This window comes from Triturus cristatus, chromosome 1_2, assembly GCF_964204655.1.
Source record: "Triturus cristatus chromosome 1_2, aTriCri1.1, whole genome shotgun sequence".
Classification (NCBI taxonomy): Eukaryota; Metazoa; Chordata; class Amphibia; order Caudata; family Salamandridae; genus Triturus; species Triturus cristatus.
Genome location: NC_140580.1, coordinates 574114820 through 574135339, shown reverse-complemented (window position 1 = coordinate 574135339; position 20520 = coordinate 574114820). Strand labels below are relative to the sequence as shown.

Here is a 20520-nt window from a genome sequence, read left to right as displayed (position 1 = left end):
GAGCAGCATATGCGCTGCCCAGGCTCGACCTCAAAAGGGAACCGTGTAGAAGATAAATTACACTGCATATAATATAACCAGCCTGGAACCACACCATTAAAAGTCATATCATCAATGCCTTATTGTATGTATCAGATCATTTTAAAACTCGTTCTGAATCCAACCTTCAAGAAAATTGGAAGAATGTCCATATTTAACATAGACCCCTCACGTCAAACATACATACTTTGCCTCTCCCACATAACCTATTGTGAAAACACTAGGTTACAAAACTCTTCATCCCAATAACAAGATCCAAAATTCACCAAGTTTCTCCCGTACCATCAGGCAAAACAGAATCAACCCCATGTTTCTTACCGTAAATGCTTCCCAGAAGTTGGTGTATGGCGTGAAAGACGCCATCTTGAATGCCTGTGTAAATAGCCACAAGGTACATACGGTAACCCAAAGGTCAAACACTACGCCCCAGAGCCACTATATTTTTCGCCCTCTTACACTGCTCAATTTCCTATCAAAATAATAATTCCTTCAATATTGTAACTCCCTTCATGATTGATCCTCAGTCATTCCTCACTTTTTAATGAAGATGTTTCTCAATTGCTCCTTACTATTGTGGTAGTCTATAAATGATTCCCTGTGGTCAGCGTGTGCCATGCAAGATGCCATCTTTGAATGTCTGTTTCCGAAGCCACAACAGTAACGTAGACGTTAAAACACATTACATTCCAGATCAACTATGCTGTCCGCCATCTTATACTTCTCGGTTTCCTCGAGTATTAATAAAGAGCAAATTCCAAATTCTTTCGCTGCAGTAAACTCTTGGGATTCCAGATGTGGTATGATCTCTCTAAAGAATCATTTTTTTCCTATTCATGCAGGATAACCTCAGACTCATTACATAACATGTAGTGCTGCATTCTGAGGTCAGTCTTGGCATTCAACCCAATTTCATCTTACCTAACCTGGTCCTGTCCCATTTGGTATACAGCCACTAATTACAATGAAGTTTCACATGATATTAGAATGAAATTATTCAATAGGTGACATGACAGGTGGGTCATATGGGCAAACAAAAATACTTCAAATACCAAGAGAAAAAGTCATAGAGGGCCCAAAGGGGATCTACCCAAAGTGACGGTTAACTGAGGCTACAGAGCAGTGTCTAACAGGGAGACTAAGGCAGGCGAGTCAGCCAGCAGATGGTGACTAGAGATGACTAGAGATAGGCAGTGGTGGACACCCAAGTAGGAAATATCGGAAATATTGGTGGAATGGTTGGAGCTAGTCAGCAGCTTGTGGAACAGAACTACAGGGGAACTTATGTTGTAAGACAATGAACCGGAGTGAGACTTGGGAATGAACATGTAGAGGTGCAACAAATCTCTTAGATAGCATTGGGTCAGACACCGGAAGAGCAGGTAGTGCAAGTTAAACAGTGGTTGGTGAAACATGAGTGTGGTGGGGAAGTCAGTGTAATGGTAACTGCTGAAAGCGACGGGGTGTGGAAATAGTGCAATAAATATGGATGAGGAATATATGTTTTAAAAACATTTGCTTTTTGAGATTTTTATAAAACGTCTTTCATACATTATCTTATTAACCCCTCTCAAGTCCCATATACAGCTTGCTCAGGGAATGGTTACTCTATGTGGGATTTTATTCTTCTGTTCTCCAGAGGGTCCTCTTCTGCTACTGTTTGCACGCAATAGAGTGAGGTAGATAAGGGAAACTGTTGCACTGGCAAAGGCTTCTATGCTCGAGCTCCAAATTGATTTTTCTTCCCATGGTGGCACCATAGCAATAAGATGGCATGCATGGATATTCCAGATACAACTTTCACTTAAAAAAAGGAATTGAGCATGTGAGAACTCTGGGTATATGAGAGTTCATGGTACAATGATGAATGTAAAGGACACCTCCCTACATGTAATATAGTTCTTAAGAGTTCCCCACACAATAACATGTATTACTAATGGCATATATAAGAAGCAAGGCGCATACAAATATGCCAACTCGAAATTAAGCTTGGGCCCAATTTGGAGTTTGGACGGAGAGGGTACTTCATCACAACTACGACAGAGTATCCTCTCTGCCAAACTCTTAGTCTGCCCACCCGATTCAGAGCTGGGAAGACACAGTATTTCGATGCTCCAACTCTTTTGCCAAAATACTTCTCTGATGGCCCGACAGAGTACGGTGCGTAGTTGGAGGTAAGCCATCTGGCTGTCCACCCAATTTAAAGTGGGTGGTCGGATGACTTTTATTGCTGTCTGTCATAGGAACATTAAAAATAAAAAATGATCCCCACACCATGGGAATCCGTTTATTAGAAATGTAAAACTTTCTAAATGTTTGATAGTCGTATCCATGTTTGAGGGAGCCATCCGTCAAACTTCTCCAACATTGAGAGGAACTGGTTTGATGGTAGTTCTTGCCAAGGTACAGCGATAACTGCGGGTCTGGCGGACATCTCCAAGGTTGGCTGGCTGAGCAAAGGCATGGTGGTGGCCGTAAAATTCTCTGCCTACCTGTCTGCCTTTACTCCATCTGCCAAACCTTAAATAAGGCTCTTTATTTCTATGAAGGATCCTGTGACTTGAAAAATAAAATAAAGCTCCAATGTTCGAGGCCTTGCCTGGCCTTCTGCTGCAGTTCTGCATTCCTTGTGCTTCAAGCTATACCAGTAATTCGATGTTTTGAGTACGAGAACCAATCACCCACATTTTTTTGTAATTAGGCTAAGAAGAGAACACAAGATGTGAAGTTGCAAAGAAGTCAGGTAGCCCATGGGAAATGAAAATGACATACCCCCTTCTCTTTGCACAGTGCATCACCAATAAGCTCCGTGAAGAAGGCTACAACTCATCCTTGGACCTCCCAGATGTTGTGCTTACATTTGTGAAAACCCATCCATTGATGTATAACGAGGTGAAGCCAGTGGGAGAGACGCCCATTCTCATTAAGAACAAGGTGATCTACACCAAGATTGCAGTGGACAGAGTTACCGCACTGGATGGACAGGACTATGACGTGCTGTACATTGGAACAGGTACGTGGCCACCGTTTCTGTTTCAGAGAAAAAGTTCTACTTGTTTTTAGGTTTCGGCTACAGAAAACTATCGCTGTCTGTTGGCAAGACCTGTTTCGAATACTTAACATAAACTTAGCCTGGACTTTGGGTCAGCTCCTTGCTCATGATTGGATAGCTTTGTTGACTATTTCAGGGATCTGCTCTTGATTCCATGGCTTTCATCAGGAGTTTGTCAGGCACAGGAGCATTCCAGCCTCACAGTGTTCTCTTTAGATGAGTTGTGTGCTTCGATTGCATACTTGAAAGGACACCTTTTTAGGTCTCAGCTCGAAGGCTGCGCTTGCGCAGTCTCGCTCCGAGATTTAATGTTTAGGAGTGGGGCTTTAACCCGCCCCTTTTTTTACCTCTTCTCCATTGGCTGGCTTCTGAAATACTGGTCAGCCATTGGAGAAGAGCATTGTCTCTCCAAACAAGCCCCGTCTTTTTCGGATTCGGGGGCGTGTTTTTTCGATTCTTTCTCTCCTCTGGAATGTAAACATTCCAGCCAATGGCAAGAGAAGAGCAAGAAAAACACGCCCCCGAATCCGAAAACGCCACTGCGTTTCTCCGAGGCATTTCTGCTTGACCTCGGAGAAAGGCGGTGGTGTCTCCGTATATTCTTGCTACACCACGAACTGGATTGCTGGAGTGAACCCCCGTGACAGCTCATTCTCAAAGCTACGCTATGTCCGCGGACATTTTAGACCGGAAAAGTAACATGAACAAAAAAGATAAAACACTTGAAATCAGATTTTAGTATTACAATAAGTAACTCGTTTTCACAGTTTAAACTCAGGGTCGTTGAAATATGTTATCCGTGTAGCAAATATTGAAACATTATATACGATTTTTGAAATACCGTAGAGTACATGCGCTGAATTACTGCATACCCATATTGCAAATTGTATCTTCTCTTCTGGATTTTATTCAATATGTAACATTCCGTACACAGTTCAGCCCCATATTAAATCAGATGCCCTCTTTTTAAGATGGCCGCCGCTTTATCGGAGGACTCAAGTTAGTGCTCTTTCCAGTCGCATATCGCCGGTTCCCGGAAACTGCCAGGAGATTTCGGCGTTCACCGCGTCATCCAGTAATCTGTCCAAGGCACGAAGCACCAGGACGGCCAATGTCTGCAGCCAGGAAGAAGCCCTCGCCTGCCACCGGCAGAGCGCCCGTTAGAGCCGCGGCACAAGTATCGGAGTTGGAGGCAGATTTGGAAAGGTAAAGGTCAGGGATCCGAAATACCGAGAAGAAGGCAAACAGTGTAACCCACATCACTTGATTGTGGAAGCACTGCGTTTGCCGATCCTCATTAATGCAAAGTAGCAAATTAACCACTTGGATACATATTCGCCATTTTCTTCCTCAATAGATAGCTGGAACCTGTCATTCTATTTAAAAAAATAACGCTTTCCCGTTTTAATTCCGAGACATACGGAGACCCGGAGTCAGATACCTCCCCATATCCCACTCTTCTCCTTCACCTGGAAAAGTTCAACAGCGGAATTTGTAACTAACTGGTAGAAGGGGTAATTTATAGGGGGATCTGAGGGGCACAACGTTTCGTAGAGCTTGAGCAGTGTGTGCGTGATGCATACGTGTTCGTACCGTTGGGGTGCTTGTCTGTGCATATGCAGGTTTGTGTATACACGAAAAATCTGCAAAGAGAGAATTATTGCGCGTTTTACCAAAAAAAGAGGGGGCATATTATCAAGCATTCGGATGTAGTCATCGGGTTCATGGCTGCTCAATCCGACGCATAAAAGCAGAGTGATTTCACAAATGCTCGCCACTGCCTGCCAGTTGTACATTTTGAACTCAGACTGCATATTGGCATCAGATGTTTGCTACCAAATCAGGCGCGTAGCTAGGGGGGGGCGGTGGGGGCGGACCGCCCCAGGCGGCACTGTTTTGCGGGCGGCAGCGGCCGCGCGGCACTGGCCCGTTGTGGCGGCCTTTATAATTTATTTGGAGACACTGACAGTCATTGTACCCAAATAAATTATAAAGGCCGCCGCAATGGGCCTGTGCCGCGCGGCCGCCGTTTCACGTACAAGCACTGCTCACGTGCTTGCAAAAAAGGAAAAGCAACAAATTGCCGCCTGCAGCACACGCACCACGTTGCCAGATTTGGCACTAATAACTAATAACTTACTGTTTTATGTAGTGCTTCAAGCACCGTTTTTGGTGTTTCTAAGCGCTTGAACCATGTGTAACCTTTACCTAATGTAACAGTTCTGGACATATCACTGCCTATTTGGGCGCGCGGTGAAACAAGCTCCGCCTCCAGCGCGTGCACCGCGACGTCGAGCAGCCCACAACGCTGGTGCAGCCAGGGAGAGCGCGTGCAGGGTTTGGGATGGATTCCTGCACCCCGGTCCCCACCACCATTCCCCGATGACGTGGATGAATCGGCTATGGTGCCTGACACCCCTGGATGGGACCCGTTTACCAATATAGAGTGTACTTTTACTTTAAAGGTAGGAGAGCACAGTGTGCGTCTGAATGGGCAGTTTTTCAAACTGGAGTGTAGTGCAAGCCCAGTTCTAGGGGGTGGGCCTGGGCAATGGCAATGAATCTGCAACCGATGTACAACAATAATAAAAAATGTTCAGATAACTGGTGATTTATGATCTTGCTAGAGAACAATCATTTGTCTGTTAGTTTTTAAATGCAGATAAACTGTATTTTATGTGGGTAGCTCGGTGGGTTACTGCCTTTGTCACAGAGATCCTTGTGTTACTTGCCGTTCAGAAGTTACAATCCTAAAATAGGACAGTGAACTCAGAACTGTCATCAAAGAGCTGCATACAAACTTCACCTTTTTTTGTGTTGTGATATAGTTAGAACTTCTCCAGTCTTTCATTATTCTGATGTCGCTAAAAAGAGTTTGTTTGGGAAGTCATACATTTTTATCAGTAAAGCCAACCCCCAACCACTGGAGTACTCTTTAAATCCTGAGTTTGTGCTTCTCCAGACCAAAGCCTAGTAAAATATATTGCCCACCAGCATGGATGACATGTGACTCCTACACTTGTAATCCTCATTGGCCTATTTGACATTCCCCGTAGACTGATTCATTCTCTCTGTATAATGTGTGCTGTTATGTAAAGTACTGTGACACCTTACACTGATATGAGTAGCGCTATACAACAAATGGAATGCATATGAGAGAGGGGCAACAGAGATGAGGGGCACTGGTTAAGGGTGGCAGTGAGGGAACACGAGAAGCTGGTCATGGGGTGGGGCAACTACCGAGAGATGAGGGGTACTAGTAGAGGGTGGCAGTGAGGGAAGCCAAGGAGGAGGTCATGGGGTGGGGGGGGGAACTACAGAGAGATGAGCGGCACTAGTGTAGGGTGGCAGTGAGGTAAGCGAGGAGGAGGTCATGGGGTACGGGGGCTACGCAGCGATGAGGGGCACTGGTGGAGGGTGGCAGTGATGAAGTCAGAGGAGGAGGTCATGAGGGGGAGGGGCTGCGGAGAGATGAAGGACGCTGTTGGAGGGTGGTAGTAAAGGTATCCACGGAGAAAGAGGTAATTGTTAGGGCCCCAAAAAAGACTTTTGCACCAGCACTAAATCCAACCCTGTCATGGCCTTTCTGTTTTCGTATATTTAATTAACAGTCGGGTGATTAGGAAAACTGTAAAGTGCATGCTAATTACATTTACTGCTATATTCAATGCTTCAAGTTTGAAGGTGATTTTACTAATGTTTTTTTTACCAGGAATAATGAAAATGCAACTGGATGGTGGCTCATATGGGGCTGGGGCCCAAGGTCAGCTGTGAGATAAGATGCACTGAAGAGGGGTGGTAGAAAAGTGGATAAGCAAGCCTGTAAGGGAGCACGCTGCAGAGTCTGGGGTCAGGTGGAGGTAGTAATGAAGAGGGATTCTTCCTGAAGGTCACACGGAGGGAGCCTGAGTAGTGTCACTTGCCTGATACTCCCACCTTAGAAATCTCCTCTTCCCATCAAAGGGACATATCAAGGAGAAAAAAAACACTTTTGAGAGTAATAACATTTATAAAGAGATTTGGAAAAGAGTGTGTTTTACTGGGCCTTGGTAGACTAAGAAGAGCTAAAGGAGGGCTGGAAGCAGGCCTGGCTAGACATATAAGCGACAAATCGGGCCTGTAGTGGCCCACCCGAATGCACCCTTGGCCCACCCAAATAAAAGTTCCTGGAGCCGGGCCTGGTGTAGTGTGTGAGTTTTGGTGATATAATGTGAGGGTAGAAGGAGTAATTTAAAGGTTGGATAGTTTAAATATAGGATGGGTTAATAAAAGGCAGAGGTAGTAGGAGTATGGAGTAGTTTGGGTGTTGAAGGGGTCATTATGTTTGTGTGCATTTACTGATCTAGCACGTTCTAAATTCAGTACACTTGTGAGCAGATTTACCAAGATTCACACTATGCAACTATGTGCAATAGTCTCCCTTGCACAACCAAAATTAGCATTGCATTGTATTTACTGCACATTGTGCCACAATGATGGCATCAGCCACGCACATGCAAATAACTGTTATTTGTGACAAATATGATTTTTAATTTATGCAAAGACAGAGAAACAATACTTTGTATGAGTTTTGTGTTTTGAGTAAACCCTCGAATGTAATTCTTTTGTGCAGACAGACTCCTAAGGGTAAATTAGGCACTGTGTGTAATTTTAGCAAATATCACACCTAATATGCTTTGAAATATTTTGGCATTTCCCATCGTCTGTTGTTTGTACTGGGCTACGCTAGTTTGTATGGCTTTAGTTAGGTTGATATGGCTTTGTTTGGAGTTCTAGGCCTGTTGGTGTGGTTCCTACCCCATTACACCCACTTTACAAGAATTCTAAGGGGTTTTGTGCTACGCGACTAGAATTAGATTACTCAACATTATGTTGTTACATATATATTATAATTTATGGAATAATAAAATGTAAGAGGAGAGAGGGTGAATTTCAATATCAGTAAATAAGCCCAGTTCTAGAAATCCTTGGTATACTGAAAGGGAAGGGGCATGGGGTATTGAGGCTGACTTTGTGACATCGAAGATTTGCTCAGGTAAAATGGGTCATGCTGAGTGCGCAGGGTAAGTTGATACTGGGAGACTGAGTATAGGAGAAGTAGGAAGTGGGGACAGTTTGAAAGTTGGAAGTATTTAGAGGTCAGGAGGGATGTGACAAAATATAGGGTAGCTTCGGTGCTGGGGAGGAAGTTGGAAGGGAATACTTTACAACTGGAGGTAGTTTCAGCATTGGAGGGGTAGTTTGTAGGTGGAGTTCGCATGAAGGTAGGTGTAGTTTGTTTGAAGGGGTGACATTGTTCTAGAAGGTAGTAAGTGGAGATACTCTGACTGTAGGCAGAGTTCTTTGACAATAGGAAGTAGTTTGAGTGGAGAGCTAGTCTAAAAGTATGGGGTAGCGAGAAGATGGGGTAGTTTTGTTTTTGGAGAGGTTGTTTTGGTGCAGTTTGGGTGAAGAAGGTTAGGTTGAAAGGGGGGGATCATTTGGGCATAGAAGTGCTAGATTGAAGGTAGAAGGGGACAGTGTGAGGGAAGATTGGGATATCTGATGGTTGGGATAGTTTAAGGGGAAGTATCGGGTAAAAGTGCATTAGCCCTGGCTGTGTATTAGTGCCATTTAAAATTAGTTTTAGCCACACTGCAAAGCATCTGCAATGCTGTACAGCATGGCTACAAAGCAGTGCCAAATCAATAGCTCTCAGAAGCAAGACCTTTTGGCTTTGCCAGTGCTTGTTTTTGATTACAGCGTCAGCTCAGCAAAGTAAGTCTGTGCTGAAGTGGACATTTACAGCTGAAGAGTGAATGTGGCAAGCAACACCTGCGTGTTCTTAGTAACACACACAAAAAGAGCGCGGGCGATATGAAAGTGCAGAGACCTTGGCATTACTCATGTGCTAACAAGAGATGTTTGTGAGGACTGGCACATACCATGATATCAGGACTCACATTCAATTACTTTCCTTTCTAAACTTTCAGGAATATTGAAACGAGGCACCTTGGGTGCAATTCATTTTAATATTACATTGGGAAACTAAACTGTTATTAGTATACATTGCCACGGTTCCTTCTGCAGATTCCGTGGGTTGTCCCCTCCTAGTATACCCTGTTCCCCCCACAAAAATAGGAAAATATTTCTATAGATTTTTACATCTTTTTTGCGGGCATGGGGCTGTCTGTAGTGACAGGTGCAGGGTCAAGGCTGTCTCTACGCTGGGCCACGGGTCAGATCCCACTTCTGGCCTGGTAAAAACTGAATTTTTCACATTCTACTGCATTCTCTGGCCTGACACTCCAGCTTATTGAAATTCTTTCGGAGCACTGACAGTCTTTAAAAACTCACATTACTATACTGTAGTGACCGTAGGCGACCCTGAGTTGGTGGTGAATGCTCTCTGTTTGGCGGGAGGTAGGAGTAGAATGGTTACACTGCTCTCTCCTGGGATGGGTGGGGTCAGGGTATGTAGTTCTTCTGCGGCTGGGGCAGTGGATGGCTCCACTGCTCTCTCCTGGGAGGGGCATGTGGGATGGCGTCTACTGAGCTCTCATGGGGGGCTTGGGTGGAGTGAGAAGGCTTTCACTGCAGGGCTGTTACTGCCCCAACTACAGAACTCAAATTAGTCTAGTGATCAGGTGCATTGGACTCACCTGTAGTATCCTGAAGGTCCTGCCAGGGGAATCGTGGTCAAACCCAGTTTGGTGGACCGGTCTGCAGACATTGCTGAGGTCACGGACGGGGTAGATAGGGGACAAGGGTCCTGCACAAGCTGTGATTTTATGAGTGAGATGTCACAAGCAGAGTAGGTAGAACTGATGTAAGTTTTGGGTTTCCTTCTGCTTTTCCTTCAGCGGCGTAGCTAGGTGGGGGCCGTCCGCCCCAGGCAGCAATATTTTGGGGACAGGGGCTGTCTAGCCCTGGACCGTGTCATGTATGTGCATGTAACTTGCATGATCGAGGTAACTATTAGCGGCGATACTACGTGTGTCTCTGACCTCTTTCAGGTGCTCGCCATCCTTTTTCTCCAGCACCCCCCCAGGGGGGCGGCAATCTGAAGGATAGCCCCGGGCGCCACAAGCTCTAGCTACGCCACTGTACCAAATCCAAACCATATGTCTTCGGACAAATACACATTCGGGTCTTGGGAAGTTCCAAAATGGGCTCTTTATGCACATTTTTAGTTCAAGGGAGTGTCCATACTAATTTGAGAGTGATTAAGCTATTGACATTGTAAATAACAATGCCGTTTCTTTAAATGTTTTAAAAACAAAAACATAAACAAAAATAATGTCATGAGCAATGCCAATAACTCTAACTTTAACAATGCCGAGACCGTTGCATTGTAAATGCTTGTTTATTTGGTATTGAGCACTCAATGGCAGTGCATGTGCTCTCGCCTCTTACCATCTCTTCCCTTCCCCACCTGCCCCAAAGCTCCCTGTCCTGCTCAGTGTTACAATGTTATTTGTATGGTTTGTTAATTAATTTTTTTATTAGGGCCCTGCAACTGTATAGTACTGCCATGCCGCTTCCTTCCTTCTGCTTCGCACACACTTGCGCACTCTTATATTTTTTTTCCCTCTTTAATTAAATGTTCTAAAATGACCGTCCTCAAAGTCAGAATAGTAAATGAATGTTGGCCGTCATGTGTCGTGCTCACACGTGTCAAGGCTCACACGTCACAATTCGAAATGTTGTTTGTCAAGACACCAACATCCTCTAGTGTCCATATCACTGACGCCCAGTAACAGTGTCTCCGCAATCTAATGGTGCAGCTTGTAATTCGTGTCCTGGGTTTGTAGTCTTTCATGCTGACACTGCGGCTTTAGAATGTTGTACAAAGAGGTGCTTAGAGGTAAAGTGACACGATAAGGAACAACAATGAGAACAGAATGCACTCCTAAATTGTCACATCTAAGACCCGCTCCTCCCCATCCCAGGAGCACGAACAAAGACTCACACCAGAGGAAAAAGGACCCATGTCTCGCATCAGGGGAAAAAAGAACTATGAATACTGGAGCCTGAACACGTTTTATTTTATTTATTTTAAAAGTTGATGGTCTAAACATGAACAGATCAGGTCGCAATAACAATCTAAGCATCACAGCAGACCCCAAAATCCAAAACGCCAGATCTTGTTCACAAAAAATCAAAATAGGTGGATGTACTTGAAATCCAGGGGTAAGTAGGGGAAACAGAAACAAAGACATTGTAAAGGACCATATTAGAAAGAAACAGTGAAGTGAACAGGCAGGAGCAATATGTTAGGAGCTGTAAAGCATTCGTCTGAGGCTACTGACTGCCTTCGACATTTGACGTCCCAGCATGGCCCCCAGGCGCATTATGATTTTATCCATTGCAATGCATCTGCCCTGTTTCTGCATATGACAGCCCTCTAGCCCATGATTCCTGTTTCTATATGATGGCAGCTGCCGAAGCACCGTTCCATGGAGGCATCCCTACCTTCCCAAGCATGAAGCACCGAGAAGTCAATTTGACACAACAGCATGGCACGCTTCACTAGACCCTTGGGTAAAAGGCTGCCTCATCGCACTGTTGTGTGTTGTAAGCCACACTCAAAGAGGGGACAGCCCGGCGGAGCACCGCAGAGCCCAGCTCCTGTCAGCAGCGAAAACCCTCAGACGCGGATGTAGCTATGACAGGTACATGTGCGGTGTTGTGGAGCCCTTGCGTGCCCGTGTGTCTTAATTCATATATTAGCATGATAGTGTCAAAAAGCATTGATAAAGCCAAAAGCTCGGTCTTTTGAAGCCCCTACCTACTGCCTTTGCCAATGCTTGCTTACATTGTTGCTTCTTCTCATCAGCTCTTGGTGAATGGGCCAGGAGTTGGGTTGTTGATGAGCCAAGTGTAAGCATTTTCTCTGAGCTAACCACTATACTACAGAGCATCAACGGGTCTTGTACAAATAGAAACATATTGTATACATTTATCTTTGTCTAAGAGTGTGTCTTAAAGAACAGCTCAATCACTGTACAGCATGCATAGGACTACACGGACAGCAAAGGAAGAGGCGCGAAAGAAAGAGAGAGGAAAACAAATCCTGTCTACTGTTATATTTTTCATTAAATGAAACCAAACCAGTGCTTTAAATGGGCCGGTACTGCCCAGTATTGAGTACCGGCACTTTTTTTATTCTGAGAGGAAGAGTACCATCACTTTTCAAGAGTGACGTAATACATTTAATTGGAGAGTACCGGCACTTCTCAGAAATAAGCAGGTACTCTGGTTCAGAGTACCTGCACTTCTATTTTTCCATTTCAAGCACTGAACCAAACCTTTGTCTCTTTTTTTAAAACTGCCCATTCAGTACTCTTGTTGTGTGGTAAAACAGTTTGGTAAAACCCTTTCACTATGCAAACACCAAAACAATTCTTTCTGACGAGTCAGTACTGTCTTCTCATTCACAGTTCTTGTTAAAAAATATACCACTAGTAACTTTTATTACTGGTTTTTTTTCTGGCGTGTGTAGTTTTTTGCAGTGCACTGATTACAGAAAGTGCCTCAAGCACTTAAGTTCAAACACAGTGGCATTTGCAGGAGACAAGCCTGGTTGTCTGGTTCTTATGCTGGCAGCTTCTTCTTCGTGGGACAGGGGCATGTGTTCCCATTCTACCGACTCTAATGGTTAATCTGTTGTGTTGTTTGCCACCAGAACTTATTTTTGGGGCCAAGACTAATTTTCTTCATCAGTCTTTGAAGGAGAGTGATGGAGAGAAAGGGAGAAAGAAGGAGGGAGAAGTTTTGGAAAACAGTACCAAAGGGAGGGATCAGGGATGAACATGAAGTTGCAAGATAGTGAAATAGAGAGACAGGAAGTGTGGAGTGGTCAAAAAAGGAGGCACGAGTTGGAATCCGATCGAGGCATCCTTGTTATTTGCCATCCATCTTTGGCAGTGCAAGAAGAGGGATTATAAGAAAAACTGTGAACCTCAGCTGCTATATTTTTTACAATTGAAACGCTGACCCGCTGTACACTCAGTTTGTGAGCCGCTTGCTCAGAAGTCCTCTCTAAGTGCACAAGAGGCGTCTGGGCAGAATTGCTGTAGCCAGAGCCATAGTATGATCGAGGTATCTGGCGCTATATTCTATTCTATGGCTCCAAAGGACAGAAGTAAAACTGACCTATGAGTGCTACACAAAGTACTGAATCCAGAGGCATTTATTAGGAGGGGCATCAGTCTCATACAATCTGTGACCATTCAGCGTGCGAGTGACTTGCCTTCCATGCACCCCCTTTTTAATATATCAAGTTCTGCTAAAGAAATATTTTTAAATGTGGTTCAAAACTGGTGGTGACAGTACCTTAGAGTCCACGGAAGCACAGTGCATATCAAAGGTGATATGGACCTTTACACAAGCAAGAGAAATTGAACGATCAAAACACTGGTTAGGAAGCATAAGGCGTCCATAAATGGGATATAATGTGCTTCTTATGCCCCTTGTTTCCTCTGCCCCAGTGCTGACTGCATTAAATATAGTCACGTCCCTCAAGGAAAAGAGTGCAATCCAAATAAACCATGTGGTGACTCAGATACCCATCCCTTAGACACAGCATCCTACCATGCACACGAATAGCCGAAGTGCTAACTGTAAAGACATCTTAGCAGCTCACCAGGTTAATGCGTTCTGTATTCACTCGTTTGCATTAAGGATTTAGGAAATGTCAGCCCCATATTCACAAGTTGCAGTGACTTATTGGTGGTGACGTCCGAGACACATTTAAAGGATTTGCAGTGTATCTCCTGGCCATGGAAAAAGGGAGGGATATGCACTGCCTTTCTTGGCCAGAGACACAAGGGAGAGGTAGGTTGTGCATCTCATAGCCGGGCACACATGGGATGGATACACAGTGAATCTTGTGGCTAAGGGCCCATGGAACAGGTTGGTGTGTTGCATTTTCTGACGTGGCACGTTGAAGGCAAGAGTGGTGCATCCCCTGGGATGTAACACATACAAGGGTCAAATGGCATTCATCAGAGCCTAGACCCGCCATGGCAGATGTGGACGCAGACAGGAACGCTACAGGCAGAATGCTCAAATTCAGCCACAGCCTGACTTTCATCTTGGAAGACAGGATCACACAAATAAAGGATTTCCTGTGAACACTCTTCCTACCCCTGGATATTTCTGATCAAGAACTTTTTGGCTTACTAGAAATCACGTTCCAAAGATGTGATCTCAAATCGGGATGGATTGCTTTTGATAGCGGGCTTAGGAATTGATGGTTGGAAGCTTGGAAGGCATGAATTTTTGGACAGAAACATGTCGACTGCTTGGGGGTGTTGAGGATTTCCCTTGAATTTGTAATTTTCTATTTCACCAATACACTGTAGGACACCTTTGCTACACTGCTGTACACACATAGCGTTCTAAGAGCTCCACTAGCTATAGGTGTAGCCCACATTGGCATTGACTTCCGAAGCATGCCACCTCAAGGTGCGGAGAACTTTCATCCTAAAAAAGCCATACTTCTTACAGAATTGTTTAGATAGCCTTTCCATGTCTTCCTTTCTTTTATTTACAGTACTTGTTGCTGTTGATTATTATAGGGAGGGTGTAATCCAGGATTTCTCCTGCCCTCCTCCTTTTAGTGATAGGTGCGTTTTTCGATCTTCAGGATGATCTGTGTGTGTTCAGCCTCATTGTAGCAGAGGAGGCTGAAAGTATGTCATGGCGGGGGCTTAGATAGTCATTGAAAAGAAGGGGTGCTACACTTGAGGCTCGAGTGATGTGTTGAACTGTGATGATAATAAAGGTGGGAAGATGATTTTGAGCCCAGTGTGAGGACAGGAGAAGTCCATACCAGTTTGGGTCTTTGGGTTTCAAGGGCTCGATATACTATATACTTCTAAAAAAATATACTGTTCGCAAAAACCTTAGTACAATTAGGTCAGTTCAGAAAATTCTGATGTGGAGGGGGTCACAATCCGACCTACCACATAATCATTGAAGAGGTAGATTACAAATTGCTACTCACTCTAATTGTAGGCCATCCCAGGGATGGTGGCCTGCTGAGGTAGGCAGACTACCATGTCAGTGATTGCCTTCCTTTCAATAAAGTAAACTTTTTCTTAATGCATTCCATTAATTTTGAAGGAAACTGAACTGCTTTTAAAAAGAAAACTTTTTTTTTTAATGAAATGTATATGAGAGTCAGCAGTGGTCCCTTGGATTGGTCCCTTGTGAATGGGTTGGTACCCCAACTTGGGGGTAGGTAACCTTTCAATGTTTTTTTAGTTTTAAACCATTGATACACATGGGTAAAGATTGATATTTGGAAGAGACGCATACAAAACGCCCCTTCCTTATCTGTTTCTAAACCCATTTTAGGAGTATGAAAAAAGTTAGACTTCTAAAATGGGTTTAATACTTTGCAAGTGCTATTTTTGTGGGAGCATTTGTAACTGCAAAAATGCCTTGTTTAACCGGCCCCAAGCATGGTGTTGTGGTATGGTGGCCGTGTCATATGCCACAGAGAGTAAGCTCATATCACCCCGTTCTCTTCAACCGTTGATTTGAGGTAATCTCATATGGTGATCATTGATAGATCAATGCCACATCTGGGGCAGAACCCAGTTAAGGGCAGATGTCAGTGTGTTAGAAAAATATTGATAGAATATTAATAGTGGTTTGGAGACAGTTCTCTTGCTCTGCCTGCCCAAGAAGCATCTTTTGGGCCTGTAGTAGGCTGTCATTCTACTCAGTTGTATGTGCCTTATTTCAGTGTGCATGTCTGTGTTGACATAAATCTCAGCCCTGGAACCTATAATCTTCAGCATGATGCACTTGCGGCTGTTATCCCCTGGTTCAGGCCAGCTACAAAAAGTAAGAGAATTTTACAAGGGTCTCAGGCTGTCCTGGGTCAAAAGGTGAACTAACAATGGTAAGGAGATCTCGCAAGGATCTAACGTCTCACCAAGACTACAGATGAGTTAAGTAAAATACTCCCATCTCTGCAGAAATCACTGGCTACCCAATGGATGATGTTAAACATAAAACCAATCCTGGTTTGTTTTAGCTTCTATCACTGGAGAAAGTATGATCCTTGGAGATGAAGAACATGGCCAGCCAGAAGTAAGAATCTACTTACCTGATATAGTAGTGCCTTTTAAGGCATATAAGGCCAGAAAAAAAGGAAACATTTTCAAAGTAAGGATGCAGGAAGTAAATGATATCCACAGCTTTCAGTGTATTGAACCTATCATGTCCATTTGTGAATCTTCTAAAGTAATCGGGTATCTGCCTGAAGACCAGATATTTTTCCCTTGAACGTCCTTCTGGTATGCTGTGTGTGGTCTGTTTTCAAATTATTTATTGCTACTGTGTAGTTAGTACACAATGCATTTGTGTCTTGGTATGGTACCAGTACAATGAGTCAGGTAACCATGTATTGGCATACCTTTGGCACTTAGGGCATTGCAGTGAGGAAAACAAAAAAGTGGTGGATGGATTACTTAAGTTAATTGAGCCACTGGTAACTACTCTAGCCATAATCAATAAACTGATTTTTCCCACAGCGCCCCCTTAGACTGAAACGAGCATAAGCACGTCAGCAGTGATTCAGATCCAAAAGGCACAGTCATCCCAAATTACCAAGGCCGGTTCTCCTCTACACAGGAACAAAGGAACCCTCAGAACATTTATGTCCTGCACGCTAATAATGAGACCTTTATAGACTAAAACAGGTCTAAGGTTGCTAGTGTTGCTGTTCAGAGGGTATCTGTCCTGGCAGGTTGGGCTGAACATTGGAGCAGGATCAAGGCTGATTTGCATATAATTGGTTCCTCTCAGGGGTGGTTTACTGGGCAAAATAATGAGGGTCTGAAATGCAGTCCAAGTAATTATCAGTGCCTGAGATTAATTGAAGCATTCCTCTCATCACCTTTTTGTTTTCTTCAGTGCAAGAGGGATACCTATATGTAGACCCCATGCTCACTGTGCTGTAGGACTCAAGCTACACTCAATAGGCGAGGCACAAACAGGTTGACAGCTGTCTGGAGTTTCTTGTGCTCCTATTCAGAGGGACCTGTCCCGGCAGTTTGGGGGTTGGATTGCTCCTACTGGAGGAGGACCAGGGGTGATTTGCATATGGCTACTTTATTTCTGAAGTGGCATGGTGGACAAAAAAGTCAACCCATCACTTTTTTTGTTTTGTTCGATGTGTGCCCATTCACCGTGCAAAATATATCCTTAGTCTACCTGCAAAAACAATATTCTATTCGATGCAGTGGATCCCAATAGGATCGGGACTGAGACCAAAACTCCTACACTTAGGCTGCGGAAGAAACTACAAAATGGTTGAAACGTGTATTAGTGTTTCAGAGGAGCGAGTATGAAGATTCTTTATTGTATTAGATTTTTAAAACCATTTACAGTAATAATAAAAAAACAAGTTATTATTATTATTATTTATGAAGCTTGTAAAGCGCACGGCTACCCCCATAGGGGGTGTCCCGGCGCTGTAGACTGCGGACTTTGAAAGAGAAACAATTTTAAGGGATGGTGAACAGCCAGGTTTTCAATTTATTATGAAAAAGAGATTCTGAAGGAATAAACTTAAGATCTAGTGGTAGGCTGTTCCAGAGTTTAGCCATCATTACGGTAAATGCTCTACCGCCCATTCTGGAGCGGCGAAAGCGAGGAACAGTAAGGAGACGTAGGTTGTTCGACCGCAAGGATCTGACCGATTGGGATAGCACAAGTCTCTTTCTCAAGTAACCCGGGCCTGACCCATTAAGGGCCCGAAAAGCAAGAGTCAGCATCTTAAACTGAATGCGACGGGAGATGGGAAGCCAGTGTAACTTCTTACGGTAGGATGCAACCGACTGACGGTAGGGGATATTACCTATCAGTCTCGCCGCCGCATTCTGAACGATCTGAAGACGTTCAATTTGGTACAAGGGGGCACCGGCATAGAGACTGTTGGCATAATCCAGATGTGATGTAATCAGGGCGTGGATGACAGTTCTACGGGCATCCAAAGGAAGGTACGGAAAGATCTTTCTAATCCTACGCAGTTTCCCGAAGCAGGCTGCCGTGACATTATTAATTTGAGCTTTACAGGAAAGAGCGTTGTCTAATTGAAAGCCCGGATTAAGAGCTGTTTGGACAGGAGTGGGAGGGGGGTTAAGCACGGTCGGCCACCACAAAGTGGCAGGTAGAGCAGTTTTCTGATTAAAAAATAAGACCTCCGTCTTATCGGTGTTGAGCCCGAGATGATTAGAAGTCATCCAGGAGCATATATTGCCAAGACAATGGCGAAAACTGGCGAAGCTGGAGTCAGAGTGATCTCTAAAAGAAAACATAAGCTGAGTATCATCAGCATAAGAGATCACTCTGACCCCCCAGGACTCCACCACCTCAGCCAAAGGGGCAAGATACACGTTGAAAAACAGAGGGCTCAGCGCAGAGCCCTGAGGCACACCACAGAGGAGGGGTTTACCCTCTGATTTGAACGGTTTGAGAAAAACCTTCTGAGTTCGTCCTGTAAGAAAAGAGGCAATCCAAGATAGAGCGGCGCCACCCAATCCAATCTGCCTCAGACGATCCAATAGGATTTCGTGGGACACCGTATCAAAAGCGGCGGATAGGTCGAGGAGGACCAACATGGCCTCCTCGCCCCTATCCACACACTCCCGGATCGTCTCAGAGACCTCTAAAAGAGCAGTCTCAGTACTAAAACCAGTTCTAAATCCTGACTGTGAGTCATGAAGCAGTGAATTGGCTTCTAAATAATCTGCCAATTGTAACTGCACAGCCTTTTCCAGGACTTTCGCCGGTTTGGGGAGGAGAGAGATGGGGCGATAATTGCAAAATTGCGCTGGGTCCGCATCCACTTTCTTCAGAATGGGGACTAACATGGCCTCCTTCCAAACAGTCGGGAACTGGCCCGTGCGCAATGATGAATTCCAAATAAAGAGGAATGGTCTGACCAACAGGGGAGCCAGGTTGCCCATGACCTTAGCAGGGACCGGGTCTAGAGGGGAGCCAGACTTGCACTGGGTAAGCAGATTAAGTGCAGACTCAGTAGTAAGCTCTTTAAAAGCCACCAATGACGATCTCGCAGAGTCACTGGCACAGGAGATATGGGAGGTCAGCACAGTAGGAAAAGAAGACGTAATGTTGTCAATTTTGTCTTGAAAGTACACCGACAAACCATTACATAAAGCCTGTCCAGAGGAATTCTGAGGCACCATAGCGGGGGGCTTAACAAAGTCCTTTACAATATAGAAAAGAGTTTTAGAGGAGTTATCAGCATTCTTGATTTGTAGAGCAAAGAAATCTCTCATCGTGGATTTTTTTAATTTTAAAAAGTTTTTTAAAGCAGACTTGTATATAGTTTTAGCCTCTAGATCATAAATTTGCCGCCATTTACGTTCTAATTTTTTGCAGCGACTCTTTTCCTCACGTAGGGCAGGGGAGAACCACGGGGCAGAGGGTCGAGATCTAGCGGAGGTGATAAGTTGTAGGGGTGCGATGGCGTCGATGGCAAGCAGTAGAGCAGAATTGAGCTGAGCCACGCTAGCGTCAATAACTTTAGACAGTGAGTCTGGTTGATATGAGAAAAAGGGATCTAAGGCAGTACAGGTAACTTTATGCCATTTTCTCCCGTACTCCCTACCAAGCACCACCGGACCAGGTGCCGAGGGAAGCGTGAGGTCAAAAGGGAGAAAGTAGTGGTCTGACCAGGTGAGAGGGAGGGAGGGAGGGATGTACTGTAATACCAGGATGGTTAGAGAATATTAGATCAAGAGTATGGCCCGCTACGTGAGTCGGGCCCTGAACTAATTGGGTCAGGTTTAAGCCCTGCAAAGTGTCTAATAGTTGAGTAGCCTGGGAGCAGGAAGAGTTTTCAGCATGTAGGTTGAAATCACCAAGCACTATAAAGTGCGGATGTTTAAGGGAAAGATCCGCTATCTGGTGTACCAGTAGCGTAAGGGAGGGGGCTGAAGCGTTGGGGGGGTTATACACTAAAATACCAGCTAAAATAACAGCAGCCGAGTCTGAGATGGTGAAGTACATGGCTTCAATCAGCCCAATATTCGTAGGTTTCCTGATGGTCAGACGGAGATGAGATTTCAATATAATAGCAAGACCTCCTCCAGTTTTACCACCCTCTCGATTAATGCCCATTAAGAGATATCCAGGGGGAGTAGCAAGATGAATATCAGGTTTGGAAGTGTCTTTTATCCAGGACTCGGTAAGGAACAGGATATCCCAAGCATGGGTAACAAGAGATGTCCAAATCTCGCTCGCATGACGAGGGAGAGAGCGGCAGTTGACCAAGCCAGCCCTCAGCGTCAGGGGGTGAGTAGGACGCTTGGTCGGGTTGGAAAGAGGAAGGGCACGTTTTCTCAAAGGGGGAAGTACCAGATCACAGTGAAGGCATGTAAAAGGGCGACCCACCAGCTTGCACG

At 44.6% G+C, this 20520-nt stretch overlaps 1 protein-coding gene across 3 annotated transcripts in view; it reads left to right on the top strand.

Moving 5' to 3' along the window:
- SEMA4G (semaphorin 4G) overlaps window positions 1–20520 on the top strand; it is a 714949-nt gene that overhangs the window by 597026 nt on the left and 97403 nt on the right. For all 3 annotated transcript variants that reach the window (XM_085606513.1, XM_085606512.1, XM_085606511.1), the window contains exon 11: window positions 2827–3049. In XM_085606513.1, the coding sequence (XP_085462639.1) occupies window positions 2827–3049 (223 nt within the window). The remainder of the gene's footprint in view (window positions 1–2826; window positions 3050–20520) is intronic.